Source organism: Lagenorhynchus albirostris, chromosome 2 (genome assembly GCF_949774975.1).
Source record: "Lagenorhynchus albirostris chromosome 2, mLagAlb1.1, whole genome shotgun sequence".
In the NCBI taxonomy this organism is placed as follows: Eukaryota; Metazoa; Chordata; class Mammalia; order Artiodactyla; family Delphinidae; genus Lagenorhynchus; species Lagenorhynchus albirostris.
In genome coordinates, this window is record NC_083096.1 from 5,750,693 (window position 1) to 5,766,773 (window position 16,081).

General features: G+C 35.8%; 1 protein-coding gene across 4 annotated transcripts in view; it reads left to right on the forward strand.

Moving 5' to 3' along the window:
• Nucleotides 1-16,081, forward strand: part of KCNT2 (potassium sodium-activated channel subfamily T member 2) — a 372,961-nt gene that overhangs the window by 184,027 nt on the left and 172,853 nt on the right. For all 4 annotated transcript variants that reach the window (XM_060142019.1, XM_060142020.1, XM_060142021.1 and 1 more), the window contains exons 9-12: nucleotides 8,546-8,726; nucleotides 10,145-10,309; nucleotides 12,077-12,213; nucleotides 15,920-15,983. In XM_060142019.1, the coding sequence (XP_059998002.1) occupies nucleotides 8,546-8,726; nucleotides 10,145-10,309; nucleotides 12,077-12,213; nucleotides 15,920-15,983 (547 nt within the window). The remainder of the gene's footprint in view (nucleotides 1-8,545; nucleotides 8,727-10,144; nucleotides 10,310-12,076; nucleotides 12,214-15,919; nucleotides 15,984-16,081) is intronic.

Here is a 16,081-nt window from a genome sequence, read left to right on the forward strand (position 1 = left end):
GGTGTGATATTGGTCTATTTTTATATCTTAGATTGTAGTAAATTATTTAATTTCAAATGTTTAGGCAGGGGATACGTGATAATAAACAAAAATTTGGCTACAATTAGGTATCCGTTAAAATTAAGCATTTAAGTGAGCTTTTTTTCTTAAATATCATGGCCCAGTCACGAAACAACATTAAATTTGATTACTAGGAAATTTGAAGGTAACAGAGTGTTTACTAATATCCACCAGCTATGATTATTTATTTTTTAATTCTATATTATTAAATCCTACTGCTACTTTCATTTCAGGATATAACTTGAATAGTTTACCTTGGGCTTTGACTGACTGAACAGATGTATCTCTTTTATAAAAACGCAAAATAGGATATTTTGATTATGAATGTGCTGTATTTGAGCACATTCTTGGATTTAGTTTATCAGAAAATCTGTGCCATCATTAAAATCACTTCTGGGTACAGAGACAAAATAATAATTAACTGAACTTCATCAATTATGATCAGGGAGAAGAGGCAGTTTTCATTTAATAATGGCTCGAAAGACATCTGTGAATGAAATAAGATAACAATCTATATTAAAATGGATTATAATCACTGAATAGCTTCAAATCCTTATGCAGCACATTGTAGCATTCACAGTGCAAGGAAAAATAGCTAACGTATAAATGAAATATTAATGTTTATGCATAGTAAAATAAAATGGTATTTCAATGCTAAAACTGTCTTAGCCTCAAGAATTATATAATAAAGTAACAGTAAACTATCTGTGTATCTATCTCTCCTGAAAGTGCACTTTTTACGTTCCTTCATAAAAGTAGCTGAATTATTGTTTAGAAAGATAATTTATATGAACAATATTAAAGTATTTTTATTTGAATGATTGACATAAAAGAGTAATACAAGTTTTCATATTTCTTTAAAACATTCCTAGTTGTGTCACCTATAACCAAAATGGTATGTAATAAGTTGGCACATATTCTTAACATTCTCCACGTGTTGCATGTAGATGCTCTATAACTAGTATCAGAAAGTGATGCTGTGTCCATATAATGTGATCAGAGTAGTCTGGTCTCTGCCTTTTTATTAAGCTTCCCCATGTGTTAGTATTTACTTTTGTAAAATAAAAACATGCAACAAGTAATTTTCAAAATACTTTTAAAATCTAATTTTTATAATTCTAGAGGAGGTTTGAAAGACTTTTTTGTTCAAATAATGTGAAGATCCTATCTTAGAATTTGATGTTAGTGCAAATTCTGCAGAATTCCCTTCTAAAGTGTTTCTACCCTTCGAATAATGTGATTCTTTACAATAGAACATAAGGGAAATAGTTGCAGAAGTTCATGTGAAAGTGAATCCCAACAACGAAGTCAAGATCATAAAGTTATTGTAGGCAAATCTCTCTCTAATGTTGGAGAGTAATTTGTTTCTTCCATAAAACATAAGCTGGATACTTTTGTTATTATGATAGCTATGTAACTAACCTGATTGACTGAACTTAGTATTAATGTATGCAAGATTCACTCACTAACATGAATGGGATTTTGGGTAAAACTTTTGATTAGTAAATCGTGAAATATAATCAGTTTAATTCAGTAATTCAAACCGTTTTTAAATATGTTAGTGACAGAAAGTTTAGAATGTTAACAAGACTAAATAAATACAAGTTTTATATTTGAATATTAAATTTGATTTTATAAAAAGACAAATTTTTAGTTATACAATTTGCTCGCCTATTACCCAAGCAGAATGGGTTTCAATAAGTAAGTCAATGCATTTTAAATTTCCAAATTTTGTATTTATCATATTAAGTAATGCTAACTAAACAAATGATGGGGTTACAAAAGCGAATTACTAAGGAAAATAAAACCTAATTTACTTGTTTATAAGTACTCGAATATTTCAAAAGGTGGTGGGAAAGTCATTTGCCTGTTTTGACAAAGAAGTATTTAGCCTTGCCTCTTAGTTGTATTAGATTCCACCATTAAGACAGTGGTGAGATAAACATTTTTGTGTGCTCTTTCTTAATGAAATGTATTTAGTTTATATCTATCTAAACAGGCTAAATAGCTAGGTGATTTAAATGTGGGCAACAGAGATCTGTGTATTTTACATTCAGACCCTCATTCATTCAGGAAATATTAATGCACATCATTATGTTCTTGGCAGTAATATAGGTGCTCAGGCAACATAGATGAAGACACCATGTGACTCTGTCCTAATAGCCTCCATTCTTATAGAGGTTTATGGATAATGGGCATCAAACCCAGCAAATGACTAAAACTATTATATATTTTTTTAATTAAGCAGTATAAGAAAGACTTGGAGTATATATGATGGTCAGGATAGAAGTAAAGACTTGAAGGATGTGAGGAGATAGCCATGGCAATATCTCGGCAATAGGGTCCAGCCAGAGAGAGCAGTCCATGACAGGACCCTGAGTCCGGACCATGCCTGTCATGTTGGTCAGAAAGCAAGAATGCCAGTGTAGCTGGGGCAGAGCAAACCACAGGGAGGAAAGTAGAAAATTAGTCCAAAAGGCATAGGGAAGGGTCGGATAGAGGAGCACGCTGGAGACAAATGAAAGATTGTTAGCTTTTTAGTCTAAGCGAAAGAGGGAGCCCTCTCAGGGCTTTAAGTAGAGGAATAGCATGGCTTGACTCATGTTGTCATAGGGCAGCTCTGGCAGACGGGTCGACTATAAGCTGTTGGAAAAAGGGTGGGGATGTTTACTGCAGTGGAGGGAAAAAAACCTGATGGCAGGGATCATTGTGGTGGCAGTATAAATGGTGAGTAGTGATTGTGGAGTCTGGTTATATTTTGAAGTTAGAAGCAGTGGAGTTTGCTAAAAGATTGGATATGGGTTGTTATAAAAAAAGAAAAAAAAAAGTCCAGGATGATTCCAGGATTTTGGTTCAAGAAAGCTCTCTTTGCCACCATCCAATGATGAAGAGTTTGAGAGGAAGTTTAGGATTCCATTTGGACATGTTAACTTTGAGATGTCTATTGGAAATAAAGGGAAGGCATTGAGAGAAGCTGGTTGATGCTTGACTGCAGTGAGGCTGAGGGACTAGAGGACAGTGAATTCGGGGTGATCTCGGAAGATGAGGTCAGAGAAGAGCCAGGTGTTTGGGATTTTATTCTGAATGTGGCACTGAGAGTTAGAAACAGAGAGGGAACAAGATTTGACCTATAATTTAAAAGGATTATTGTGTTCTCGGGCTAGATATTTAAGTATCCTCTGCATCATTTTCTCTTGGGGAGAAGGAACAAAAGTCATTTATTTATTACAAAAATATTTATTGACTTAGAAGATCATATGTTGACATCAATGTTTTAAAAACTGTAGGGACATTGTTACTCATGAACCTAAGCAGTGGCCCATTTAATGAGCCCCTAAGAGAAACCAGCAGACGAGCCTATTCAAAATCAGAGGAAAACTCTAAAAGTAATTCAGTGTATTCATCTTTATTAGTCTTCTTTTAAAAAGTTGACTTTGCTTTTGTATAATTATACCAAATATGCAACAACTGTTTCATTTTCTTATCATTTTAGGGGTCTTCATTTTCATATCAATTTAGAGAGCATTAAGGTATACCAAGTCCTTCAAGTGTAAGTGTAATATTAACAAATAAGTGAAAGGCTCACATGATTTTCCCAGGTCAAGTAAATGGAATGTTGCATAAGGATTATAAAAAAATGCTTGTAAGTATAGATTTAACTACAACCATATCAAGGAAATTAAATACCTTGCAATATGGTTTATTCAGCAAAATTTATTAAGATTTACATAGGTTGTGATAGGTATTATCATGTATACAGTTTGGTAGATTGAAAAGCATAGCCATAATATTTTGTGGCTCCTCTCATGAAGACATGGAGTCTGTTTCCACACTCCTTCAATCTGGGATGATCTTGTGACTTTCTTTGGCAAATAGAATGGGCAGATCAAAGCTAGGTCTTCAGAGGGCTTGCAGCTGCCATGCCAAAAAGGAAGCTGGTTGATTGATTGGAGGCTGAGAGGTCTCATGGAGAGAAACTAGGCGCCACAGCCAACAATGAAACCTGACCATAGACCCCAGTGGTGGGACCATCCTGAGCCTTCCATTCAGCCAGACTTCTAGCTGAACACAGCTGCAGGTGTGAGCCCAAGAAAACCAAAGGAGCTTCCCACCGAACTATGTGAGATGATAAATTGTTACTTTTTTAAACCAATAAGTTTGGGGGAGTTTGTTATGCAGTAATAAAAAACTGAAACATGCATGAACTATTTTTTGGAGTTTGTTTGTATATATTATTTGAGCAGGGTTTAATTAAATGTTATTTTGTTCATTTAGCAGTTAGCTACTGGATAGCTGCTATGCACTTTGTTCTAAGTGTTGTAGGAAAATTATAAAGTATAAATACTGTCATCGAGGTTGATAATAGTTGAGTAGCATTGATAAATATTTAACACTAAATATATATATATATACATATTTGTAAAAGTGTAGCTATCTAAGACATGAACTCATATATACTTTAGAAATTCATCAGAAACACTGTAGCTTGGGATACAAAGAAGTCTTCATGAGGGAGGTCATATCTGAGCTAGGGTTTCAAAAAATGGGAATTCTTGTAGGTATTGGAGAAAGAGGATTTTCAATTGAAAGAAACAGATTGGGCAAAAGGTATACATTGGGCCATAGGTTATATATATTATGATAAGCAAACAGTCCAAATAACATGTAAAAGGGAGATAAGTGAGACAAACGAAGAAAAAACAGGTTAGATCCAGGTTTTGGATTCTAGTTAATTCTTTTTTTCTTACAAAGCTTTGCAAAGATTTATCAAATGATTATTAATTATCTGCTACTTTTTCACCTTATTTTCCACCTTATTTCTCTTTACTAGAGGCACCTTATTTTATTTCATTTTCATTTATTTTCTTTCTTTATTTTTGGCTGGGTTGGCTCTTCATTGCTGCGTGTGGGCTTTCTCTCATTGCGGTGAGCAGGGCCACTCTATGTTGCCGTGGGCGGGCTCCTCATTGCTGTGGCTTCTTTTGTTGCGGAGCATGGGCTCTAGGCGCGCTGGCTTCAGTAGTTGTGGCACGTGGGCTCAGAAGTAGTGGCTCGCGGGCTTAATTGCTCTGCGGCATGTGGGATCTTCCCAGACCAGGGCTTGAACCCATGTCCCCTGCATTGGCAGGCAGATTCTTAACCACTGCGCCACCAGGGAAGCCCTTGGATTCTAGTTAATTCTATATGCACCACGTATCTATTGCTGAATAACAAGCCACTGCCAAACCCCAAACTTTGTAGTTTCTCACAGTTGTGTGATGGGTGACTGGGGCAGTTTTTCTGCTGTTCTCACCTGTGATTACTCTTTTGGCTTCAGTCACGTGACGGCCTCACAGGTGCTGGTGAGTAAAAGACGGCGTCTTTCTGCTGTGCAGCTGTTTGTGCTGGCTGGCAGCTGGGACATGCTGTTTTTTCTCCGCATGGCCCCTCATCCTCCAGTTGACTATATGGGGCTGCTGCACAGCACCATGAGTGAGAACAAGAACTTCAGTGTCTTCAGAACTTCCAAGACTTGGAAGTCTTGGTCTTAGACTTCCAAGAAAGTGAGAACAAGAACTTCAGTGTCCCCTAGGGTCTAGGCTTATGCAACTCACACAGCATCACTTCCACAATACTCTATTGGTCAAAACAAGTCAATAGGCCAGCTTAAATTCAAGGTCAAGGAGAGACACACTGTACACCTTAGTGGGAAGTACAGCAATATCATGTTGCAAAGGAGAATGAACATAAGAATTGATTTATTGGCAGCTATTATGATAGTATGTCACACCACAAATTAGAAAGTGTTCTCGGGCTTCCCTGGTGGCGCAGTGGTTGAGAGTCCGCCTGCCGATGGAGGGGACACGGGTTTGTGCCCTGGTCCGGGAAGATCCCACATGCCGCGGAGCGGCTGGGCCCGTGAGCCATGGCCACTGAACCTGTGCGTCCAGAGCCTGTGCTCCGCAACGGGAGAGGCCACAGCAGTGAGAGGCCCGCGTACCGAAAAAAACAAACAAACAAACAAACAAAAAAAAAAGAAAGCGTTCTTCAACAGTGAGAATCTAGTTGCTTTTTTGAACCTGAGATTGATATATCCAAGCTGTGTTTAAAGAATATGAATATGGCCTTTATGAGTGGGTCGCATTAAAAGAAGGACAAACTGAAGACCAGGAAGCAGAGCAGGAGATTTTTTTCTGGTAGTTCTGGTCACGGTAACACCTGTCTGAATTAGGAAATGTACATTTTATCTATAAACAAAGATTTGCTTTTAATGTGTAGTGATGCAAAATATAGTAAGCCCTTCAGTAACATTTGAATTCTTAAAAGTATATAAATTATATTTTTCCTCATTCTATTTCCTACTGAAGTGTAAAAGTGATGCGAAGTTGTTTACCTTCTCAAATATAAATTATTTTAAATAAAGTAAAAAACATATTCCACAGAAAGGTCTATTGTTATCAAACAGTTGTTCTCTTTGGTTGTACGAAGGCTCCATCTGAATAGTCTTAGAATTAACTTGGCTGGTATATTGCATAGAGCTGAGAAAATAAACTGACATGAGTCAACTATTATGACCTGGCAGCTTACACAAAATTTCTGAACATAGAACAAGTGAAATTTTGTTGAAATGTTCTGGAGACCTGGAGTTAAGAAAACAGAAAAAGAACAGAACAGTTCCTGCCTCAGAAGCAAAATGATGACACGTACCCTACTGTTTCTCTTCTATCCCTTGGTTTATCTACCTGTGTGCCTACCCATCTTCCTAACTATCCAGTGGCTTATATACTCTGCCTTAAAAAGATTTAAGATAATTGAATATTTATGATATGTAACTTAGACAAATACATAGATATCTTAAAAGGCTGGAAAAGGAATTTCTGTAGTTTAAACATTGAATAGCACATCTTCTTGGTCATCATAATCAAGCTGTGTCTGCTTCTGTATAGAAGTTACAAGGAGTATCCAGAAGCATACAGGGATTTTTTTTGACAGCTTTATAAAGGTGTAATTTACATACCATAAAATTCACTCATGTTAAGTGTAAAAATCAATCATTTTTAATATATTTACAAGGCTCTGCAATCATCACCACAGTCCAGTTTTAGAACATTTTCATCACCCCATTCCTACCATCAGTCCCAAGCAACCCTTAATATGCTTTCTGTGTCTTTTCTGGACATTTCATATAAACAGAATCATACAATATGTAGTCCTTTACATCGGGCTTCTTTCACTCTTTTTTTGGCTTGTTCATATTTTAACATGCATCAGTACTAGATTCCTTTTTATTGCTGATTTTTTATGTTGCAAATCTCATTTCCCTCCAACATTGCACATATATGCATGTTTCATAGCCTTTTTTTTTTTTTTTTAGCTAGTAGCAGTGCTATTTCTAATGCTATTTTAGGAATTCTACTTTGGGAACATCTTATAACAATTTCTATGCTGTTCCCTTACTTTCATATCATCGAAAGCTTTGTACAGGTAATCGATCTACTTAGAGACTCATTTTTAGGGGCACCTTGCAATGGTTAACTCCTCAAGCCTTTCCTGTATACAGTTGTCCCTCTGTATCCACAAGTTCCACATTTGTGGATTCAACCAATCACAGATTGAAAATATTTGGGAAAAAATTTCCGGAAAGTTCCAAAGAACAAAACTTGAATTTGCCGCACACAAGCAACTATTTACATAGACTTTGCAACTTATTTATAGCTATTTTTATAGCATTTACATTGTATTAGGTACTATAAGTAATCTAGAGATGATTTAAAGTATACAGAAGGATGTGTATAGGTTATATGCAAATATCAATACTATGCCATTTTATATAAGGGACTTGAGCATCTGTGGATTTTGGTATCTGTGGGGATCCTGGAACGAGACCCCAGGGGATACTGAAGGATGACTGTGTATGGAACACACACACATGGAATATATACACGTATATCTATACCACATGTATATACTGAAAAATGTCTCTCTGTTAAAAAAAAAAAAGACTACCGACTATTGCTATTTTCTTTTGAATTTTATTTTATTTACTTTTTTTATACAGCAGGTTCTTATTAGTTATCTATTTTAAACATGTTAGTGTATATATGTCAATCCCAATCTCCCAATTCATCCCACCACCACCCCCTGACAATTGCTATTTTGATGGGGAAGAAATCTAGTGAATTCTGGTGTCTGTGTTTCCTTGACACACATTCAAAATGTTTGTGTAAGTCACCCATGAAATTCAGTCTGTTTATTTTACATGCTATTCAAGTATACTTTGTGATACTTTGGCTACAATTTTTGGCTACTAATGAAAATAAGACTATATCTGTTTGATGTAGGAAAAAAAGCTTAAAAATTATATTTCCTCAATCAAAATACTGTTCCATATAAGTTCCTAACTACTAAGTGGATTTATGAAATGCACTTTGGTTTTCAAGAGAGTCATGAGAAGCAGTGTGCCTAATTTGAAAGTTTTAATTGTAATACACATGTGTTTCTTTAGCATTTGTGGAATCCAACATCTGGAACGAATAGGAAAGAAGCTGAATCTCTTTGACTCCCTTTATTTCTGCATTGTGACGTTTTCTACTGTGGGCTTTGGGGATGTCACTCCAGAAACATGGTCGTCCAAGCTTTTCGTTGTTGCCATGATCTGTGTTGCTCTCGTGGTTCTCCCCATACAGGTAAACACAACCATGTTAAATTTTATAGGAACCTGCAAAGTCTTATGAAATCAAATCTTCCACATTTAATAAAAATTGCAGGGTGGCTTGTTAATCTAACAATAATATATTAACACCTGCTATTGTTCCATCCAGTCAATTAATTACAATTGTATCAGAAATGCCTTTTTGCATTGTATTAGAAACACTGAGTTTTTTTTTCCCTCCAGTCACAATTGATAGCTCACATTTCATTTCAATTCTTCAAGGTGCTTTCTTTCAAATGTAGAGTACTTATGTTAATTTTAGGATTGTAGGATAGTATATTTTTAAATTATAGAATGATAGCTCAAGAAAATATACTTGTGAAGGGTTGATTTCTCTTGAGTCTTGAAAATACATGTAAAAGCCATATGTTGTGATGAATAAAAATTGTTTCCATATGATGGTCAACTAAAACAAAATCTGAAGATGATACATAGCTATCATGCAGCATTTTGGAGAACGGATAAGGAGATAGCAAAGGGACAGAGATATAAAATGAGACTAAAGGTACGTAGAGGCAATCTTCAACTTTTTCCTGCAATGAACTCTGGGTGTCCATGGGTGGGCAGGTCAGAAACAGGATGTGGCCAATACAAATAAATCTTGCATGTTCCGTTACAGAACCATTGGACACAGTGTATTGAAATATACTTTACATAGGTATAAAAATGATCTTCGGGCTTCCCTGGTGGCGCAGTGGTTGAGAGGCCGCCTGCTGATGCAGGGGACACGGGTTCGTGCCCCGATCCGGGAAGATCCCGCATGCCGGGGAGTGGCTGGTCCCGTGAGCCATGGCCGCTGAGCCTGCGCGTCCGGAGCCTGTGCTCCGCAACGGGAGAGGCCACAACAGTGAGAGGCCCGCGTACCGCAAAAAAAAAAAAAAAAGATCTTCCCGTTCCTATCCAATCATACATGTCATCCTTAATGACACCCCTCCCCTATACACTCCACAACCGTTAGATACCAGCTACTAAATAACTAGAATGTGGCCTTTTGTTGGTGGTAAGGGTATCTCCCCTTGCAGGAGATGTGGGCTGAAGTTGATATAAGAATGTGGGAGAAAGAAGTGAGGCTTTTCTCTTTGACTCAGTGCATGACATATATAGCTGCATACCCTACTGGACAGAGCAGAGGCACGGACCTCTTAGTGCCCTGACCTCTTAATAGGAAAATCATATTACTGTGTTTCCTGAAGACCTGAAGGCCCTGGGAGGCATTAGCAAGCTCTGCAGCCATCCTGTGAAGAGCCTCTTATTGAAGGGAACACTGATCATTTGAATCTCAAAGACTTTCATCTAAGAAATTGAGTATACTTAATAAACAACAGATGTATTGCATTTATTTTTATTTTTATGTCCCGTGTCTTTCATTCACATGTGGAAAATGCATTACAGTTTGAACAGCTGGCCTATTTGTGGATGGAGAGACAAAAGTCAGGTGGAAACTATAGTCGACACAGAGCTCAAACTGAAAAGCACGTTGTTCTGTGTGTCAGCTCACTGAAGATTGACTTACTCATGGACTTTTTGAATGAATTCTATGCTCATCCAAGACTCCAGGTACCTTTAAACAGATCATACCTACTAACATTGTCAAGGTCAGTTAATCATAGTACAGCCTGTGTTCTGGAGGATTTTTATTTATACACTCAAATTTAGAATGAGAAAATGAAGAACTACAAATATAACCAGGAACATAGAAAAAAATGCTGGAGGAATACACAGTATGTTAAGTTTCCTTCTGTATCTATACTGAAAGACAGATGGAATTATGTTACTGCTACAAAGAAAGGTTTCCTCTGATTAAAATGATTGCTTTTTTCTCCCTTGGGTAATGCATAAATGATATTTTTATGAAACAGTGAAATTTAACATAAAATATAATAAAACAATGAAAGAATCATTGCAATATCATCTGCTCACTTGAATATTTCAGAATTTTATCAAGTGTTGCTGATAGAAATGTGGAAGTCTGGAAGTTCCATTTTTCCTTTCGTTTCCTGGAGTGAAACTAGGTCTTATTTATAGTAACAATAAGTGACCAAAATTTGGGAAATAACTTGCTGATTGAGATCATAAATTCAGAAAAATCTCTTCTTCTGTCTATGCAGACGAACTCCTCAGATACTTCTTCCACTTGCCATGGTTCTGGGTCATTGTAGACTTAGGTCATCTCCTTTGCTGCTCAAGGCACTTAATCTAGTCCAAACAGCAAAGAGCTACTTGAATTTCTTGTGTTTCCCCAATAAATTAGTGGCAAGAGTTTGGATAATCCTGAGGTCAAGACAGTGCTGAGTACATCAATTATCTCTCCCTTAAATAAAGAGCTTTTTTTCTTGAATATTTTAGAGAACTTTTAAAATACTATTTTTTTGGATTAAAAAAAATTTAATTTAGAAGTGATACTTATATAATATATTCTTCTGTTTTTGCATAAATTATTTTTCCTTTTTTGCAGGAATTCCAAATTTAATGGTTAGGTTTTTTATTATTCATATTAAATAATTTCAGATGCTTATTATAACCCACAAAGAAAATCTATTTGGGGGAAAATTCGATCCTTCCAAATTTTGATCCCTAGTAATTTATTTTGTCTAATATCAATATGGAGAATTCTTAGAACTCCAAAAATCCTACTAGATATATTATAAAGTGATAAAATGGTGAGTGTTTACCAGAGAATTTGAATTCTTATAGATAAATTATTTTAAATTCTTATAGATTTTAAATTCTTACAGATTGTTTTTTATTTTCTCCAAAAGACCATTATTTTGAAATATTTTGATCTCAAACTTTTAAATTTAAGTCACTTTGTCAGTATTATCAATATTTTTATGAATCTTTTTCCATTCAGATATTCATCAGAATATTTTCAATATTATCAGTTCATAATAATATTGCCAAATAATACAAATCACCATCAGAGTTTTTATTCTAAAAGTAACAATTCGAAGTATGAATTGATCCTTAGGACTTCTGGCTGGTATGCAATTTATCTTTTAGAATCAGCCTGAAGTCGTAACTGAAAACTTCGTAGACTGGAAATGTGTGCTGAGTATAAGCACCGATTACCTTCCCTTCCTGATACTAATAAAATTGAAAAAGATCAGGATGAATATATTGATTTATGAGATTTTTATATGTCTGTTATGTTTATTACTGAATCATTTTATTTAACGCTAGGTTTTAAATGCAAACTTTTATTTGTTATAAGAGTTAATTTCTACTTTATCATATTTCGAAATGTTCTTAGATATTCTATTTACCTACGTAGTATAAAACAAAGCATTATTGTCTCTAACCCATGGCCCCCTTTGTTTTGAGTAGGATTATTATGTGGTGATTTTGTGTCCTACTGAAATGGATGTGCAGGTCCGAAGGGTCCTACAGATTCCGATGTGGTCACAAAGAGTCATCTACCTTCAAGGTTCAGCCCTTAAAGATCAGGATCTGTTGCGAGCAAAGTGAGTATATCTCTTCAATATTTTCCATCTTGTACTGTTTTAATATCTTTTCTCTCCTCCAAATTTTAGCAGTTTTCAGTGTTGCAAGGTGTGTTTTTGAATACAGGCTTTTGCTTTCATCCCACTGCTGGTCAAATTGGAAGGTTAAAAATATAAAATCCGCGTATTTGCTCCTCTTTCTCAGGGCAGGGATGTTTGGCAGACGGTGTCCACACAACACGGTGAGAAGTGTGGTGTCACGTAATTATCTCAGGCTTCTGGGAGGTGAGCTGAGTTATCCAGACTCAAGGAGAGTCATCTCCAAATCCCTGGATACTGTTTTTATTCCCAGATAAAAATCTTGGGCTAAACATTGTGTGAGATGCCAAAGCAGTTCGTGTCAGGGTTTAAATTTAAGGAGCTTGTATCATATACGGGTCGGGTAACACTTGTTGTTGCCCGGTGGTGTCTGAGATGAAAGAGTCCTTGGGAACTGGAAGAATCAGAAAGGTGACAGGGGTCTTAGTTTCTCTCTTCTTGTTGTGTAGGTGCCAGCCCACCAAGCTTAAAGGTGACATAGTCTTACACATTTGTCACAGGTCATGAGGGTCATTTCATGGGGGCAGAGTGAGAGGACGGTTGGTTAGGCTGTAGACACTGGGGAATCTGGGCATCTGCAAAACAGCATCCTTAGTTTCAGAAGCCAGAAGAGATCCTTAGCACAAGTAGCTTTGCTCAATGTTTTCTCTTGTTTTACAAGTTTTAAACATATCTTCATGTTTATCCTTGAGTTGTCCTACAAACTCTTTTAGGTTTAAAAGTATCTTCCCTCAATTTCATAACATAACTGTTTTTTTCTTTGTTGTTGTTTTGGTTTTTTTCCAGATCGCTTGAGTATGTGTGTTAGTGTGTGTGTACTGGTGCATGTTCTCCATGTGTTTGTGTATGTTCTGTGTTTCTTTATGCATGTTCTCTGTGTGTTTGTGTGTGTATGGGGGAGGGGGTGTGTGGGTGATGGAAAAGAACAGAAGAAAATTTCCAAACTCATTTTTGCTGCTTACTCCTGCAAAAGATGACTAGATAGCTCATAACAGGAACTCTGACATTAGTTTTGATTTATATATAATAGGTCAGTTTAACTGAGATTTTTCCAAAGATTTAATAACTTCTGAAACAAAAAAGTCAGTAGAAACTGTCAGGATATAATGAATGGTACATAATTGTAAAACTAAGCTTCTTTGAGAATATATTGGATGAGCCAAAAAGTGTCTTCAGTTTTTTAAGTAAAAATAAAAGACACATTTTCATTTTCACCAAGAACTTTATTGAACAACGTATTCACCTTTTTGTTCCACTACCTTCTGCCATTTTTCAGGCAACTTCGTAATTCCATCTTCCCAAAACTTTTTATCTTTTTGAGCAAAGAACTGTTCCAGGTGCCTTTTACAGTCTTCCAGGAAACTCAAATTTTTTCCATTAAGAGAATTTTTAAAGACTGAAATAAATGGAAATCCGAAGGGGCAATGTCTGGAATACGGCGGATGAATCATAACTTCCCAGCCAAGCTCTGACAGTTTTTGCCTGGTCATCAAAGAAAGATGAGGTCTTGTGTTATCCTGATGGAAGGTTATACGTTTTATATTAACTAATTCTGGACGCTTTTCATCGAGTGCTGCTTTCAGTTGGTCTAATTGGGAGCAGTACTTGTTGGAATTAATTGTTTGGTTTTCTGGAAGGAGCTCATCATAGAAGATTCCCTTCCAATCACACCATATACACAGCATCACCTTCTTTGGATGAAGACCAGCCTTTGGTGTGGTTGGTGGTGCTTCATTTCACTTACCCCATGATCTCTTCCATTCCACATTGTTGTACAGTATCCACTTTTCTTTGCCCATCACAATTTGTTTTAAAAATGGAACATTTTCATTACGTCTCAGTAGAGAATCACACGTGGAAACATGGTCAAGAAGGTTTTTTTCGCTGAACTTATGTGGAACCCAAACATCAAAGCGATTCGCATAACTAAGCTGGTGCAGATGATTTTCAACGCTTGATTTGGTTATGTCGGCTATCTCCCGCGTGGTATAATGTTGATTGTTCTCAGTTATTGTTTCAATTTGATCCTTATCAACTTCAACTGGTCTACCCGACTGTGGAGCATCGTCCAGCAAGAAATCTCCAGCACGAAACTTCGCAAACTTTTGACACGTTCAATCAGTCGCAGCACCTTCTCCATACTAGAGCCATCTTACCCAAAAGACTGAACGAAACTTTTGGCCCACCCAATATTAGTATTTGTTGTGGGTTACATACTTCATATATGTTGTCACTATACATGACAGTTCTAGAATAAGTCAGATTCTCCCATTACCTCAAGTAAAACACAGGTGTTTGCTATTTGCTATCTATACTCATTATTTGGGAACCGTAAAGAAATAGTTGCTTAGACAGTAATATAACTTGGATCTTTATATTCATCTGCATAGGTAATCAATATGCTTAATTTATTATAATGAGTTAAGTTCTTCATATGGTAAGAATGAGTCATGCACATATTATGGTCAGTATGAATTTCTGTGATAAATGAAGTCTTTTGACTACCTAATAAATTAATCTAAGCCATTAGGATTGGCTGTTAGTATCTTAGCTCGATACTACCTAGGATTAACACACTCATTTAGTATTAATAGTGTTAATAATGGTTTCTTAGCAAAATCAGTCACATTTGCAAGAAGCATTCCTCCATAAGAATAAAAAAGAAAAGTGTGGATGAGTGAGAGGTAGCAGGGTGGTAATTCTCAAAAAGCTGAATTAAGAAAGAAGGCACCATTTCTATATTCATTTCTTATCCTATGTCACATGAAGATTTGGGATTTAATGTTAACTAATACATTCTTCAGTACAATTCCCCATGCAAGAAACAAGGAGTAGGATTCTCCAAACCAGTTCCAAAGGTCAGTTGTATGAGTTTTGAATTGCTCTGTTGAAGATGACATTTAGAAAATGTTATACAATGCTCATAGTGTCTTAATAACCATGACTACTTCACATTTTTCCAAAACTGTTTGGTTTGGTCTAATTCCATGGATTTTTCATAGAAAATATTTTGGAGAAAAATTCTTTTATCATAATGAACCAGAAAGATAAATAATTCCTTGTTTTGAAAATACACAGTTTTATGTTTTTAGAACATTACTTATCAAGCACTGAAGCGTAATTACTGTTTATCACTACATTTAAGAAATATAGAACTTTAGCATGAAAGGAAAGGTTTTCGAACAGTTGATGATTCATCTCCAGGAAATATAAATGTACGGTAGAGTTTGGCTTACAAATACTAAGCAGCTTTGTTTCCTCTCTCTTAGTTTTTTTGACATACTGAAGCCAAAATGTAATCCATCTAAACTAAAGGCTAATACAACTCCCTCAATTTACACAAAGTATATATATGAAAAAAATATACAATGATAAAAGAGAAAATAAAAGTTGACTTTTTTTAACTTCTGTCATTATAAGCTCTTGAGTTATATAGCCAATCTACAACAATTATTTGGTTTACAGTCAAATATAGTCACGATCCTAGAAATCCTACTTTCATTTAAACCTAAGGATGTCCGTAGTTTACATGTACTTTATATGCACTGGAATTCTATTTTGCAGATAATGCATAGATATACACAGATATGTCAGTGTGTGATTATCTTATTTTTCCATATGCATTTAGGATGGATGATGCTGAGGCCTGTTTTATTCTGAGCAGCCGTTGTGAAGTAGATAGGACATCCTCTGTAAGTTTCTAAAATCTCTTTTTGTAAATTGTTCTTTTTTCCTTAGAAGATTTTTAATTTATTTATTTTTTAATCTGCCAACATTAAATACTGATGAC